This window comes from Salmo salar, chromosome ssa28 (genome assembly GCF_905237065.1).
Source record: "Salmo salar chromosome ssa28, Ssal_v3.1, whole genome shotgun sequence".
Lineage (NCBI taxonomy): Eukaryota > Metazoa > Chordata > Actinopteri > Salmoniformes > Salmonidae > Salmo > Salmo salar.
Genome location: NC_059469.1, coordinates 23,687,531 through 23,703,737, shown reverse-complemented (window position 1 = coordinate 23,703,737; position 16,207 = coordinate 23,687,531). Strand labels below are relative to the sequence as shown.

At 43.8% G+C, this 16,207-nt stretch overlaps 1 protein-coding gene across 1 annotated transcript; it reads left to right on the top strand.

Moving 5' to 3' along the window:
- The first annotated feature begins 403 nt into the window (after positions 1 to 403).
- LOC123731417 (protein TsetseEP-like) lies at positions 404 to 14,070 on the top strand. Its single transcript, XM_045709988.1, has 3 exons — positions 404 to 430; positions 3,055 to 3,665; positions 14,058 to 14,070. The coding sequence occupies exons 1-3, from the start codon at positions 404 to 406 to the stop codon at positions 14,068 to 14,070; spliced, it is 651 nt and encodes a 216-aa protein (XP_045565944.1).
- Positions 14,071 to 16,207: the final 2,137 nt, after the last annotated feature.

Here is a 16,207-nt window from a genome sequence, read left to right as displayed (position 1 = left end):
TCTTTTGATGGAGGGATCCATGATGAAAATTGATATGGATTGGCTGATGATACAATTATGTATCAATAGGCTCAGAACTGCAAACACTATCTATCTGTCTGGGCAAGCTAAAGCATCACTCAAAGTATTTGAAAAATGTGCTCATCTCCTCCCTGAGCCCAGAGTAGAGTTACTAAGGTCTGGAGCTCGCAGCCAAACCCAGCGGGTGACTGTGACCCTCAGGAGAGGGAGTCAACATGGCAAGAGCACCAAGGGCACCAAACACATTCAGGATGCACGGGTGCCATTTATCATGGCTGACAACCTGTGCCTCTCAGCGCCGTTTGGGTTTATTACCGGCACATTTCTGCCAACATAATGATGTTTTCTTTAGCATTTCCTGGTTCTCCCGAGACCAACCTCGATGAGAGACTGCAACGGCAACATCAAGGTGACAGGGTCGATTTGGGTTTGGTTTTATTTTTGGCAGCCATTTTAGATTAAGTTTTGGTCCCAGTTTCATATGACTTCTAAGTGTTTGGGAAATACGGGAGTAAGACGATGTAAGAAGTAGATTTCAGAAGTAGTGGAAGGGCATTCATGTCACCTTCTGCCACACAATGTTAACTGTCATCATGTGTGTCCATAAAACATACAAGATGTGGGTCATTCCATAAAATGAGTGCCTTTTGCTTACCTTTGATATTTGAAGTAGAAATTATGCATCAATATCAAACTAAAAGCCTGTTATAGTAAAATAATTCCCTTTAATACAGACCACATGGAGAATTCAATAAATCTGATGTTTTATATGAATAAAGACTTGATAAAGTGGCCCATGTTCCTCCGTCAACCCTGTGTCACTTCTAGGAAGATTTTAACCCACTTCATCCCAGTTTCACCATAATTGTAAAGCCCTAGTTATTTTGTTGCTTTGACAAAGTTATTACTGAAGATTATTATTGATCTTTTTGGCCATTTTCTGGTGTTTTGTGGTGGAACACTGAGCGGGTCAAGCATAACACGTCAACGCTGTTAAAAATAGATAGACAGGTTAGAATGTTTTTAACAATTTTTTTTTTTTTTGCGGGGGTGAAGCTTGCATTAAATTACCACTCCCTGTTGCACGCAACAAGCTTCCATTCCCCCGGTCACAAGGGGATTTATGGGTGATTTAAGAAGAAATTGTCAACCCTGTTACTTCATCTGGAACTTAATAGGCACTTACTATAGTCTTTTTTTTCTCTTGAGATGAGAACACTAGTTTTTTATTAAGTTGAATGTTATTGTATGCCATTTAGCAGACGCTTGGAAAAGCATGTATTCTGTATGTAGCAAGTTAATCTTGTTTCCCTAATAACATACATGGGTCGTTCCACCAATTCGGTGCCTTTTGAGAAGTGTTGATAATGTTTGACTTCACCAAATGTGTTGTATTCTATCATAAAGAGCACATACAATATTAATAATATGTCTAGACCTGGGTCTGTGTATTATCTAGTAGTCTCAGTCTGATTATCAGTTCAAGAACATTCAACATTTTCATTATCCTCAGCTAGATGATGCTGGTTATGAGGTTATGATCATAATGATGATGACGATAACCATTGATAGATTTTTGCCAGAGGGCAGTATCACTGTTTACCACATTAAATATGCCCATTTTGCTTAATGTAATTCACTCTCTGCCTTCAGGACCCACATCAGAAATGCTAAAATCTATATTTAATATCTAACAGATCAATGTTTTCTGCTTTTTTTATTCCACATCGCTCCTGTCAGCATTTCAGGGTATTATTGTGAATGTACAGTATCTCTCTGTGAATCTCTGAATGTTTTAGAAATTAATTTGAAATTAATTGCCCAATTGAGTGAATGGAGGCCAGATGCATGGAGAGATTGCTACCCTGTTCTAACCCTGCAGGTGTTGACCGGGTTAGAGACTGAGAACCAGATCATATCACTTTGTATCCAGTCCTCCTTCACAGTTTTAAATACTTCCACAATGTGGAAATAAAATGGAAGGAATACAAAAATGGCGTTAGCTGTCACGCCCTGACCTGGGAGAGATGTTTTGTTTCTCTAATTTGGTTAGGTCAGGGTTCGATTTGGGTGGGCATTCGAGATTTGTAGTTCTTTTGTTGTTAGGTTCTAGTTTTGTAATTCTATGTTGGTTTGTTTGGGATGATCTCCAATTAGAGGTTGCTGGTCCTCGTTGTCTCTAATTGGAGATCATACTTAAGTAGGGTTTTTTCCACCTGGGTTTGTGTGAGATTATCTTTGAGTCAGTGTATGTTTCACCGCTGCATCACGGTTTGTTGTTTTTTTGTTATTCAAATGTATTGCATAGTTTCACAGTGTAAATAAAATGTGGAACGACACACATGCTGCACTTTGGTCCACTCCTCCTTACGACAACCGTGACAGAATCTCCCACCACCAAAGGACCAAGCAGAGTGGTATGAAACAGTGGACTATTGAGGAGATAAGGAGGAGTATATCCAGGGCTTTGGAGGATTTAGGGAGCAGGAGAAAAGCGCCTCCCATGGGAACAGGTGGAGGCAGCGAGAGCACGGCAACAAGGGAAGCACGAGAGGCAGCCTCCCGCCCCAAAAGAAAATTGGAGACCTGAGCCAACTCCTCGTGCTTACCGTGAGGTGTGTGTCACCAGTCTGGTGCCACCTGTGCCAGCCCCACGCATCAAGTCTCTAGTGCGCCTGCCCAGTAGTGTGTCCTGTTCCTGCTCCTCGCACTCGCCCTGAGGTGCGTGTTACCAGTCTGGCGCCGCCTGTGCCAGCCCCACACATCAGGCCTCCAGTGTGTCTTCCGGTGACAGTTCCTAGTCCAGAGCTTCCGGCGACGTCCCCCAGTCCGGTGAGACCTGTTCCGGCTCCACGTAAGAAGCCTCCAGTGATGATCCATGGCCCGGAGCCTATAGGGATAATCCATGGCAAGAAGCCTGTAGGGATGATCCATGGCACAAAGCCTCCAGTGGTGATCCATGGCGTGGAGCCTGCAGTGACGATCCCCGGCATGGAGCCTGCAGCGACATTCCCCAGTCCGGAACCTTCTGAGACGTTCCCCAGCCCGGACCCTCCTGAGACGTTCCCCAGCCCGGACCCTCCTGAGACGTTCCCCAGCCCGGACCCTCCTGAGACGTTCCCCAGCCCGGACCCTCCTGAGACGTTCCCCAGCCCGGACCCTCCTGAGACGTTCCCCAGCCCGGACCCTCCTGAGACGTTCCCCAGCCCGGACCCTCCTGAGACGTTCCCCAGCCCGGACCCTCCTGAGACGTTCCCCAGCCCGGACCCTCCTGAGACGTTCCCCAGCCCGGACCCTCCTGAGACGTTCCCCAGCCCGGACCCTCCTGAGACGTTCTCCAGCCCGGACCCTCCTGAGACGTTCCCCAGCCCGGACCCTCCTGAGACGTTCCCCAGCCCGGACCCTCCTGAGACGTTCCCCAGCCCGTACCCTCCTGAGACGTTCCCCAGCCCGGACCCTCCTGAGACGTTCCCCAGCCCGGACCCTCCTGAGACAGCCCGCAGCCCGGACCCTCCTGAGACAGCCCGCAGCCCGGACCCTCCTGAGACGGTCCCCAGCCCGGACCCTCCTGAGACAGCCCGCAGCCCGGAGCCCGGTTCATCCAGCGACAATCCACGGTTCAGAGCTTCCGGCTATGATCCACGGTCTGGTTCCTCCGGCGACACAAAAGCAGAGGGATCAGCGGGTGGAGTGGGGGCTACGCCCCGAACCAGAGCCACCACCATAGGTAGATGCCCACCCGGACCCTCCCCTATAGGTTCAGGTTTGCGGCCAGGAGTCCGCACCTTTGGGGGGGGGTACTGTCACGCCCTGACCTGAGAGAGACATTTTGTTTCTCTATTTTGGTTAGGTCAGGGTGTGATTTGGGTCGGCATTCGAGATTTGTAATTCTTTGTTGTATTCTATGTTTTCTATTTCTATGTTAGGTTCTAGTTTTGTATTTCTATGTTGGTTTGTTTGGGATGATCTCCAATTAGAGGCAGATGGTCCTCGTTGTCTCTAATTGGAGATCATACTAAAGTAGGGTTTTTTCCACCTGGGTTTGTGGGAGATTATCTTTGAGTCAGTGTATGTTTCACCTCTGCATCACGGTATGTTTTTTGTTATTCAAGTTTATTTATATGTATTGCATAGTTTCACAGTGTAAATAAAATGTGGAACGACACATATGCTGGACTTTGGTCCGCTCCTCCTTACGACAACCGTGACATTAGCTCAATCTATTGAAATAAATGATTGAATACTGTCTATGGGAAATATATATATCATGAATAAAGTTGATGTAAAATTAGTTGCAAATGGCTTGTCTAAACTCAGGATGGTATGGGAAAGAGGATAACCCCTATTTGGTGACTGTCCTCGTCGTAACATGTCCCCTATCCTCAGCCCTATTTTCCCTCAACAGTTTGGGATTTGTTGACGCTTTATTTAGCAGCACCCAGGTCGCCCACCTTCCTGAATGTGGTCTGAGGCCGCTAGACGACTGGGGAAACCATATCATTTTTCAGGACAAGGTTATATTCATAATGTATCTTGTATCTGGGAAACATGGCAGACCACTGCTTCGTTGCTCACTGCTCGCTGCTTTATTTAATTCATTATTTATTTTGAGTTAGATATGCAAGGCCACATCTCTGATCTGTGTGTGGACTGACTGGTGGCTCAGCCCTCCCTCATAAGTAATCAGACAGCAACAGGCAAGGATGCCCTCTCAACCTCTCACTGATTCACTCCAATTTACAATTGGCTCATTCATCCCCCTCCTCTCCCCTGTAACTATTCCCCAAGTCGTTGCTGTAAATGAGAACGTGTTCTCAGTCAACTTACTTGGTAAAATAATGGATAAATAAATTCAGGTAGGAATTTTTAAAGCATTTGATAAGGGCAATTCCATTGTAACAGAATCATGCTGAGACTCCAATTTTTTCACTTTAAATTTAAGTCAAACAAAAATCAATGATTGCAAAGTTAAACAAACCATAAAACTGTATGCACAATGACTACTGTTCACTGAAAATGTTACAAAAACACATTTACTTGAAGAACAGTGCAGATGCAAAAGTGTTGTGCTGTTTGTGCTGTCATTCTATTACCAAACTTTGCATCTGCACTGTTCAAGTAAATGTGTTTTTGTAACATTTTCAGTGAACAGTCATTGTGCATACAGTTGTATGGTTTAACTTTGCAATCACTGGTTTTTATTTGACATACATTTTCAGCATCACTCTGTTAGCATGGAATTGCCCAAATCAAATACTACATCACTCTGTTACACTGAAAAAAATAAAGGTTCTTAAATGGTTCTTCCTCAGCGCTTAAGGTTCCTTGGAGAACTCTTGCCTGATAAATATCCTTGAGTTAAGTGTGGGGTTCTTGACTTGGCATCTACGGTTCTTCAGACTTGAAAACGGTTCTTGAAATGTATGGAAGTCTGCAGATGTGTCCCTTTTCATAGCACACAGCAAATTGTTAACTAGAGTTGATTTTTCAGTGTAACATTTCAAGTGTTGATTCAAGAGTTGAATTAACACTAAAGAGGTCAATTAACACTAAAATAACGTTGGTGTTGGTGCTAAAAGTGTAAAGTGCATTTAGGAAAAGTTATGGGAATAGAATAGCAAGGTAGGAGCTGGAGCTGGTCCATTGAGAAATGCAATGGATGATGAAACATTGGTTCACTTAACTGGGGACAACAGAGTGTGGGACCTTCTGTATTTACCATCTATCAGAGTAGACTAATATATTGAATTAAAACAATTGAAAACTCTGGTGATGATGGGTGACAGAATGGTTTTCACAGTTTCTGCTTTGCCATTAGACAGAACAGCTACCTGAACTGATGTTAGATCTAGGAATGCTGCGTCTGACTCTGAGCAGTGGTTGAAGGGCTGGAGGGTCATGCGGCTGGGACCAACAGGGACAAGAGTATCTCCTTATCTAATAATAAAACCTGTGCTCTTCCTGTCTCTCACACACACACACACACACACACACACACACACACACACACACACACACACACACACACACACACACACACAGACAGTCAGTCTTACTCCATATCTAATAATAATACTGCCTTCCCCTGCCTGTGACTCAGTCTGAGAGCTGTGATCAGCACTATCTCCTTAGAACAGAGATGATAACACTACTTTCAGAGATGTACGATCTCAGACGAGAGAGCGGGAGGGAGAGATGAGGGAGAGATGGGGGAAAGAGAGGGAGTTGGGGATGGAGTGAGAGATGGGGGAGGAGAGAGCGGGTGAGGGGAGATAGAGAGGACGAGGAGGACGTGGAGAGAGACTAACCAGTACATGAAGTCCTTTCTCTCAATTTAATTTTGAAGCACCTATGGTGAGGTGAGGGTGTGTTTGTGTTTGTTGTCTCAATAAGACAAAGGGGGTTTGCTTTGACCCCACCATCAGCAGATGACAACCGTGAAGGCTACCTCAGTGAGGTATCACAACAAACACATTTTTTATTCATGATTCACCTTTGTGTCTTACATCAAACTTGACTCGATATGGTTGTTACTTGGGCTGACTGTTGAGCTAGTCAGGGAACTGGATCACAATGAAATATTCTGTGACTGTGTTCTTCATGAAAGTCCCCTTTGAGACTGACATTTTATTCAGCCACAGCCAGTGTCAACCACAAAGGACTCACCTGCCGTTTGGACGATGTGCCAGCCATTGCTTTCCAACCTTTATTTTATTTATGTATTACATTTTTTTTTTTACATTTTATTAAACATATCATTGATCCTAAAAGCTACTGATCCATCTCCTCCTACTCCACTTCCACCTCCTTTTCTTTTTCCTCCTCCTTCTCATCTTCCTCCCCCTCCAACAGTCTGCCACCATCATGTTATCTCCACCTTCGACTTTTTGAGCCTGCAGTCCTCCTCCCTCCCTCCCTCCCTCCCTCCCTCCCTCCCTCCCTCCCTCCCTCCCTCCCTCCCTCCCTCCCCAACCTTTCCCCAGTGCTAGCTGTGGTGGCAGGCTGGGTGGCTGGGTGGGAGGCAAGGCTGTACCTTTTGTTGTCAGAGTTTTATCCCTGTCAAGGTCGTCTGCCACGTGACTGGAGTAGTGACAAGAGAGCTCGCTGTGGCAAGTGATTATAGAGCAGGGTGTGTGTGTGTGTGTGTGTGCGTGTGTGTGCATGTGCTTGTGAGTGTGTGTTTGTGTGTGCTTGTGGGTGCATGCGCACCTGCGCGAGGCCTCTGTAACATGAAATACTAGCAGAGATGCTGATAACTCAGGAAATTAAGATCTCTCTTCTTTTTTCCCTCTGTTTATTTGGTTTATTTTGTTTTTATCATGGGTAGAAAAACCAGACTGTGCCTGCTGGTAGAAGGGCAGTTATAGTTATAACTCATAGGCCCAATATGTAGCTTTATAGTGAACATTTTACAGGAGAGTATTCTGGCTTGGGTGTGTTAAATAATGTATAAAAGAGTTATAGTTTAGCCTGCATTGAATTAGCTAACCACACATTGACATGCAGCAATTTGGGTTGAGACGAGGTGTGGACATGAAGCTAGGATTTGGGTTAGAGTTGAGGCTATGATCAGGGTTGAGCCAGCATATGGACATGAAGCTAGGGTTTGGGTTAGAGTTGAGGCTATGATCAGGGTTGAGCCAGCATATGGACACGAAGCTAGGGTTTGGGTTAGAGTTGAGGCTATGATCAGGGTTGAGCCAGCATATGGACACGAAGCTAGGGTTTGGGTTAGAGTTGAGGCTATGATCAGGGTTGAGCCAGCATATGGACACGAAGCTAGGGTTTGGGTTAGAGTTGAGGCTATGGTCAGGGTTGAGCCAGCATATGGACATGAAGCCAGGGTTTGAGCCAGCATATGGACATGAAGCTAGGGTTTGGGTTAGAGTTGAGGCTATGGTCAGGGTTGAGCCAGCATATGGACATGAAGCCAGGGTTTGGGTTAGGGTTAGGGATAGGCAAAGATCATAAGGATCCAGCTCTTGTATTGTGGACTGTGTAGCCTGGTTGGGAAGACAAAGACCTGAAGATACCCACCTATCTCTGTGACAACCAAACCAGCCTCACATGTCTGTTTGTACACAAATATTCGAACAATGGTTTGCATCTTTTCAGCGAAAGAATGTGACTCACCCATACCAAGGGGAAGGAGAATCTGCCATAGGCTGTGAAGCTCTAAAGCTGTATTTTACATAACCACACACACACACACACACACACACACACACACACACACACACACACACACACACACACACACACACACACACACACACACACACACACACACACACACACACACACACGTCTCCAGTGTGACTCACCCATTCCAAGGGGAGAGGAGAAGGTGCTGAAGGCTGTAATGCTGTGATCCTGCATTTGACATGAAACAAGCCTCTGCTGAACATGCTGTGACACACACAAACACACACACTTCCGTCTCCTGTGCCCTGTTGTGAGTAACCAGATGCATCCCTCTGCTGAGTGACTAACACTACAGTGGCAGCAACTGCCACACACACACACACACACACACACACACACACACACACACACACACACATACACACATGCATGTACATAGACACACACATACACACATGCCAAACGTTAAGGAGGCTGGGAGAGGGAAGGAAGGAAGGAAGGAAGGAAGAAAAAAGCCCTCATTCAAATTGAAAACCTTTACCCTGCAAACAGCTAGCTTAGGCCCACCAGAGAGAATAACACAATCACACTGTCATTACATGTGAAAGTCTCTGCCCTCTGCATATACAGTACCAGTCAAAGGTTTGGACACACCTACTCATTCAGGGGTTTTTCTTTATTTCGATTATTTTCTACATTGTAGAATAATAGTGAAGACATCAACACTATAAAATAGCACATATGGAATCATGTAGTAACCAAAAAAGTGTTAAATAAATCAAGGAGCCAAAGTATCCACCATTTGCCTTGAGAACATATTTGCACACTCTTGCACTCCAGGTGACGCTAGTTGAGAGAATGCCAAGAGTGTGCAAAGCTGTCATTAAGGCAAAGGGTGGCTACTTGGAAGAATCTCAAATATAAAATATATTTTGATTTGTTCAACAATATTTTGGTTACTACATGATTCCATATGTGCTATTTTATAGTTTTGATTTCTTCACTATTATTCTACAATGTAGAAAATAGCCAAAATAAAGAAAAACCCTTGGATGAGTAAGTGTGTTGAAACTTTTGACGGGTACTGTATATTACTGTCAAAACTCCTCTTCTCTTCTCTACCCTCCGCTCCAGAGAGTGTTTACAATAATGACACCTTCCACTGTCCAAATCATCATGAAGAGTGAGTGAAAAAGTGGTCACACTTTATTTGGATAGTCCGGATGCTCTACAGATGGTCATACTATTAACAAACAATCTGTTGATAAGCAACTGCTTGCTACAGTTACAGTTAAGGCTAGGTTTAGAATAAGGGTTAGGGTAAGAGTTAGAACTAGAGTTAGGGTTAGTAGATTGTTAGTTGAAATGTTACTGGTAGGATGTAAATAGTCTGTAGAGCATCTACAGATAGACTACTCAAATAAAGTGTTCCCTAAAACTGGAAAATGTAAAACCTTCTGTTCATTGTCCGCTGAGTATTGTGAATGGATAGCAATGACTACAGTATATTAAGGATCCCCAATGAGAGGGGATGGTTATATAAGGAAAAATAACCTGACACTAAAAAGGATTCCTCTCATGTTTTCATCTGTAAGACATCTAGGGCTGAGGTATGTGTGTGTGTGTGAATAATCCAAATGAATGCTCAGACCTCCAACTGAGGGACCTCTACATCTTTGTTTGGCTTATCTGAGACCAAGAATGTGGTGGAATAAAATAAGCGATATTCAATATAGCTAAGGCAAAATAAACCAGGTTCAAGGTCTTGTGGAATGCTGTATGCCATTTTTATATGGCATTTTCTATACCAATGTCAACCAACCTGGAGATGGCCAACATGATTGATGGCTTTGAAATACAAATGTTCTGTTAAACCTTGGGTTCCTCTTCTCAGAATGTGTGTAGCCTATGTAGGTGTGTGTGTGTGTGTGTGTGTGTGTGTGTGTGTGTGTGTGTGTGTGTGTGTGTGTGTGTGTGTGTGTGTGTGTGTGTGTGTGTGTGTGTGTGTGTGTGTGTGTGTGTGTGTGTGTGTGTGTGTGTGTGTGTGTATTGTACATATGGTGAAAGTAAATAACAAATAAACAAGCGAGCAGTGAATCAGAATATGACAACGTGGGTGGATGCTGCTGGATGGTATTTCACTAATCCTATTTATGTATGACTCTGCTTGGCATGTAGCTTCTGCGTACAATTTGGTTACATTCCAGTTTCAATTAAACGTCTGCAAGTGAGTCGCCGTCTGGCAAACTCTTATGGAGTAAACATTTAAAGCCATACGGGAAAAAAAGTTGGGTCGGAATCATCTGTATTTAGAGCGGTATACTGGTGCATTGAGTTTGGATGTACGCATGTACAGTTGAATATTACAACATACAAATGTACTGGCGAAGCTAATAACAGTACGCTATTTATCAGGTATCTGTCTTATTAAAAACAAAAACAATGTTTTAACCTCTATGGGCTACTCAACAGCCAGTTGAATCCTGTGGCGCGTTATTCAAATCCTTAGATATGCTATTACTTCAATTTTTCCAAAATATGACTATTTTACACCATTTTAAAGACAAGACTCTCGTTAATCTAACCACACTGTCCGATTTCAAAAAGGCTTTACAACGAAAGCAAAACATTAGATTATGTCAGCAGAGTACCGAGCCAGAAATAATCAGACACCCATTTTTCAAGCTAGCATATAATGTCACATAAACCCAAACCACAGCTAAATGTAGCACTAACCTTTGATGATCTTCATCAGATGACAACCCTAGGACATTATGTTATACAATACATGCATGTTTTGTTCAATCAAGTTCATATTTATATCAAAAACCAGCTTTTTACATTAGCATGTGACTAGCATGTGACTAGCATTCCCACCGAACACTGCCGGTGAATTTACTAAATTACTCACGATAAACGTTCACAAAAAGCATAACAATTATTTTAAGAATTATAGATACAGAACTCCTCTATGCACTCGATATGTCCGATTTTAAAATAGCTTTTCGGTGAAAGCACATTTTGCAATATTCTCAGTAGATAGCCCGGCATCACAGGGCTAGCTATTTAGACACCCAGCAGGTTTAGCACTCATCAAAGTCAGATTTACTATAACAAAAATGTTCTTACCTTTGTTGTCTTCGTCAGAATGCACTCCCAGGACTTCTACTTCAATAACAAATGTTGGTTTGGTCCAAAATAATCCATCGTTATATCCAAACAGCGGCGTTTTGTTCGTGCGTTCTAGACACTATCCTAAAGGCTAAATAAGGGTGACGAGCATGGACAATTCGTGACAAAAGAATTCTAAATATTCCATTACCGTACTTCGAAGCATGTCAACCGCTGTTTAAAAACAATTTTTATGCCATTTTTCTCATAAAAAAGCGATAATATTCCGACCGGGAATCTGCGTTTAGATAAACAGACAAAGGAAAACAAAGCATTCGGTCGAAGCGGGCACGCGCCTAAGCCCATAGTACTCTGAGTGGCCACTTGCCAAAAGCGATAAAGTGTTTCAGGCAGAGCCTGCCTCGATATCGTTCAACGTTTTCCCGGGCTCTGAGACCCTATGGAAGACGTAGGAAGTGTCACGTTATTGCACAGATCCTGAGTCTTCAATAAAAAGAGCCAAGATGAAACACTACTTCTCAGACAGGCCACTTCCTGCTTGAAATCTTCTCAGGTTTTGGCCTGCCATAGGAGTTCTGTTATACTCACAGACACCATTCAAACAGTTTTAGAAACTTTAGGGTGTTTTCTATCCAAAGCCAATAATTATATGCATATTCTAGTTACTGGGCAGGAGTAGTAACCAGATTAAACCGGGTACGTTTTTTATCCAGCCGTGTCAATACTGCCCCCTATCCCCAACAGGTTTTAAGTGAGCGGTAGGCATTGGTCTGAAAACAAAAACAAAAAAATATTCACGAGCATCACAATGCCTATTCCACCCATGCTCTACCAAGCACACAGTTTTGACATACTACAATAGCTATGTTGGTATTGTACTTCGAACTACACTACATGATAAAAAATAAGTGAACACCTGCTCATCAAACATCTCATTCCAAAATGATGGTTATTAATGTGGAGTTGGTCCACCCTGCTGCTATAACAGCCTCCACTCTTCTTGGAAGGCTTTCCACTAGATGTCGGAACATTGCTGCGGGGACATGCTTCCATTCATCCACAACAGCATTAGTGAGGTCGGGCACTGATGTTGGGCGATTAGGCCTGGTTCGCAGTTGGCGTTCCAATTCATCCCAAAAGTGTTTGATGGGTTGAGATCAGGGCTCTTTGCAGGCCAGTTAAGTTCTTCCACACTGATCTCAATAAACCATTTCTGTATGGACCTCACTTTGTGCATGGGGGCATTGTCAAGCTGAAACAGGAAAAGAGCGTTCCCCAAACGGTTGCCACAACGTTGGAAGCACAGAATCATGTAGAATGTCATTGTATCCTGTAGCGTTAAGATTTCCCTTCACTGGAACAAAGGGGCTTAGCCCAAACCATGAAAAACAGCCCCAGACCATTATTCCTCCTCCAACAATCTTTACAGTTGGCACTATGCATTGGACAGGTTGCGTTCTACTGGCACTCGCCAAACCCAGACTCGTCCATTGGACTGCCAGATGGTGAAGCGTAATTCATCACTCCAGAGAACGTGTTTCCACTGGAGGCGAGCTTTACACCACTCCAGCCAACACTTGGCATTGCGCATGGTGATCTTAGGCTTGTGTGTGGCTGCTCGGCCATGCAAACTAATTTCATGAAGCTCCCGACGTTGCTTCCAGATGCAGTTTGGAACTCGGTAGTGACTGTTGCAACCGAGGACAGATGATTTTTACACGCTTTGCACTTCAGCACTCAGAGGTCCCGTTCCATTTCGCGGCAAGACGTTGTGGCTCCTAGACGTTTCCACTTCACAATAACAGCACTTACAGTTTCCCGGGGCAGCTATAGCAGGGCAGAAATTGTATGAAAAGACTTGTTGGAAAGGTGGCATCCTATGACGGTGACACGTTAAATGTCACTGAGCTCTTCAGTAAGGCCATTCTACTGCCAGTGTTTGTCTATGGAAAACAAGAATGTTATGATAAGTTGCCTGTTTTCTGTCTTGGAGTCTGTTTCCTGAGGTTCCTTAACGCACCCTGTCTGGTTGCCGGGCGACGAAGCTAGGCGGGAGATCTCTCGATTACCCGCACATGCATCTCATCAGCTATCTGCACACCTGGTCCTGATCATCACCTCTCCACTTCGTAAGCTCTGACCTGACATCCATTCCCTGCCGGATCGTTAGCAATGAACAGTATGTTGTGTCAGCGTATCAGCCTCAAGTTTACTAGAGTTAGTTTTGTTGTTCTGTACTTTTTGCTTGCTGTGTACTCACCTCCGTTTACTCTGTCTACAGTCATTCTCCCAGAACATTCACCCCACCCCTGCCTGGTCGTCGGTGGCTTCTGTGACATCATTGGATCTGCCTATTCACTCTCACCAACTCACCTCCGCTGCCCGCTCCATGTCCTGGATTATTCTGCTTTCACATTTGTAAATAAATACTCACCTTCGTTCAACTCACCTTGTCCTGGTCTGCTTCTGGGTTCTGCTTTAGAGAATCGTGACACTATGTTTACGTTTGGAGGAGTAGGACGACTTCGGAAACAGGTCTGAAGAACACCTTAGATGTGCCCTGTTTCATGACTTTCTCTTCCACTTTCCTAATTGTGTTGTCACCTCTTGGTACAGTTTTGATGACGAGTCCAACAGGCCATTCGTTTTGGTGGACTTGCGTGTCTTTTAGTAAGACGATATCTCCAACTTGCAGGTTAGGTTTGTCAACTTGCCATTTTCTGCATGTCAACAGGTATTCTTGTCTCCATCTTTTCCAGAATGTGTCAGTGAGGATCTGAACTTGTTTACATTGCTTGCTGTAGAGACCTTTGAGGTTGAAGTCTCCTGGGGTTGCTGTTGTAGTTTCAATCTTTTGTGTCAGAAGCATTGCAGGTGTAAGAACTGCTGGCATCTCCGGATCTATGGGACTATGGGTTGAGCATTAATGATGACCATGACTTCAGCCATGAGTGTGGTGAGGACTTCATGTGTTCGACGAGTAGAACTAACTTCCAGAAACATGGCATATAGAATGTAATGAGCGATTCCAATCATCCTCTCCCAAGCTCCTCCCATATGTGATGCATGAGGGGGATTGAAAGTCCACGTGCATCCTTGGTCTTGAAGGCAAGTACTCATCTCAGCGTCATCTGTTCTGATCTTCAGATCTTTGCAGGCTCTGATGAAGTTTGTGTCATTATCTGAGCGTAGTTGCTTTGCAGGTCCTCCGATAGAGAAGAATCGTGTGAAAGCATTGATGAAGCTTGGGGTAGACATTGTCATGACGTTGGCCTGTGGGTAAGGTTTATGACCCCCAAAAAATACCTTTCTCCCTTCCCTCTCTCTCTGACTCTACTGAAGGACTCTTGAATAGCCTTTGTTAATCAGAGAGTCTGGGAACATTAAAAATTAAAGTGGGGGGAAAGGACACATATTTCGGTAATAGAACCAGTTGAAAATGTGCGTTGGCACTTAATGAATATGTCAGTTTGTTTGTCATCTGAGACATTATGACTGATGACAGGACGACATAAACTGTATCTGGGAAAGTCTAAACATTCTAGTTATCAGATTCACATGGAATTGTTGTGCAAATTAAATGTTTGAATATGAAAATATTTGTGATAAGATTAAATGTAATTTTAGCTTCCAAATGAGAGAATTGTGTTTTCATAAGGTTAGAGCCCTGCTCAATCAGTGGCCCTCCCCTGTGAAGAGACATGGCTTATAAACTATGAAACACACCCTTCTCTCCCTCCACTATATAAGCCCTTGACGAAAATATAACCTTCTGTTCCGAGGATGATAGGACGACGGTCCATACGTTAAAAAGGACTAACATGTCAACTACGGACCTAAGCCAACCTCAGCGTGAGCTTTGGTTGTGAATGGTATGAACTTTGAACTCTTATTCATTGAAGACGTGAGATATCCTAGCCATTGAGTTAGCAACAGCAGCTGTAAACGTGGGCTAGGAAAGGACAGACGACGTATCCAGTCTAACACACAACGAAGATGCTACAACGTATCCAATTTACCACCAGAGACATTCTTCCGAGGACAGCAAGATCTCTGTTGGGCAACACGACCAGCATCTACGACAAACCTACCGAAGCGCAGCTCAGAGTAAATATTTATTGCATTTCCCTTTTCCAAATGGGCGGTAATTTAGAATGCATAAGATACTGTATTTACGATAGCACAGCTTCTCCCTTTGTTCCTCAGTCTTCCCGCTCTTTCATTCAAGCCCAACCCCCTTTCTTTGTGTAACAAGCCGTCATACAGGTTCCGTCCACCAGGGATGTTTTCTGTATGACATAATTTGCATTCTGTGTATATGTAATTCTGTGTGATTAGTTAGGTATTTAGTAAATAAATAATTAAACCCAATTTTGTATTGCTGATTCATCTTGTTAGCCAGGGTTCGTGAAGATAACCATGAATTTACAACTTTCAGATGAGACTGAAATAAGGTGACGATTAATATCGACTGCTATTAATGTAAAATATTACTAGGTCTTTAAGAGTTTATTCGGAAGACAACAGCTCTATAAACACTCTTTCGTGGTGCCCCGACTTTCTAGTTAATTACATTTACATGATTAGCTCAATCAGGTAATATTAATTACAGAGAAAGGATTTTATAGAATAGCATGTCATATCACTTAATCCGGCATAGCCAAAGACACGACAACATAGACTCTATCACGTCAATTTGTACCGCTCTTGTTCTCCTGCAGGAGAACAGGTCAGCCCAGCATTTACTTTCAGCGCTGACTCGTCTGTTCGGACGAGAGGTGAGGTCCCAGGGTCCAAAGATGTTCAGTCCAACATGAGTGAACGGAGGATCAGAGGCAAGTCTGTCTGCAGGTAAGTCTGACATCTTTTGCTCTTCTAGTTTTCCTCTAAGTTTTCTTCAGATCACACA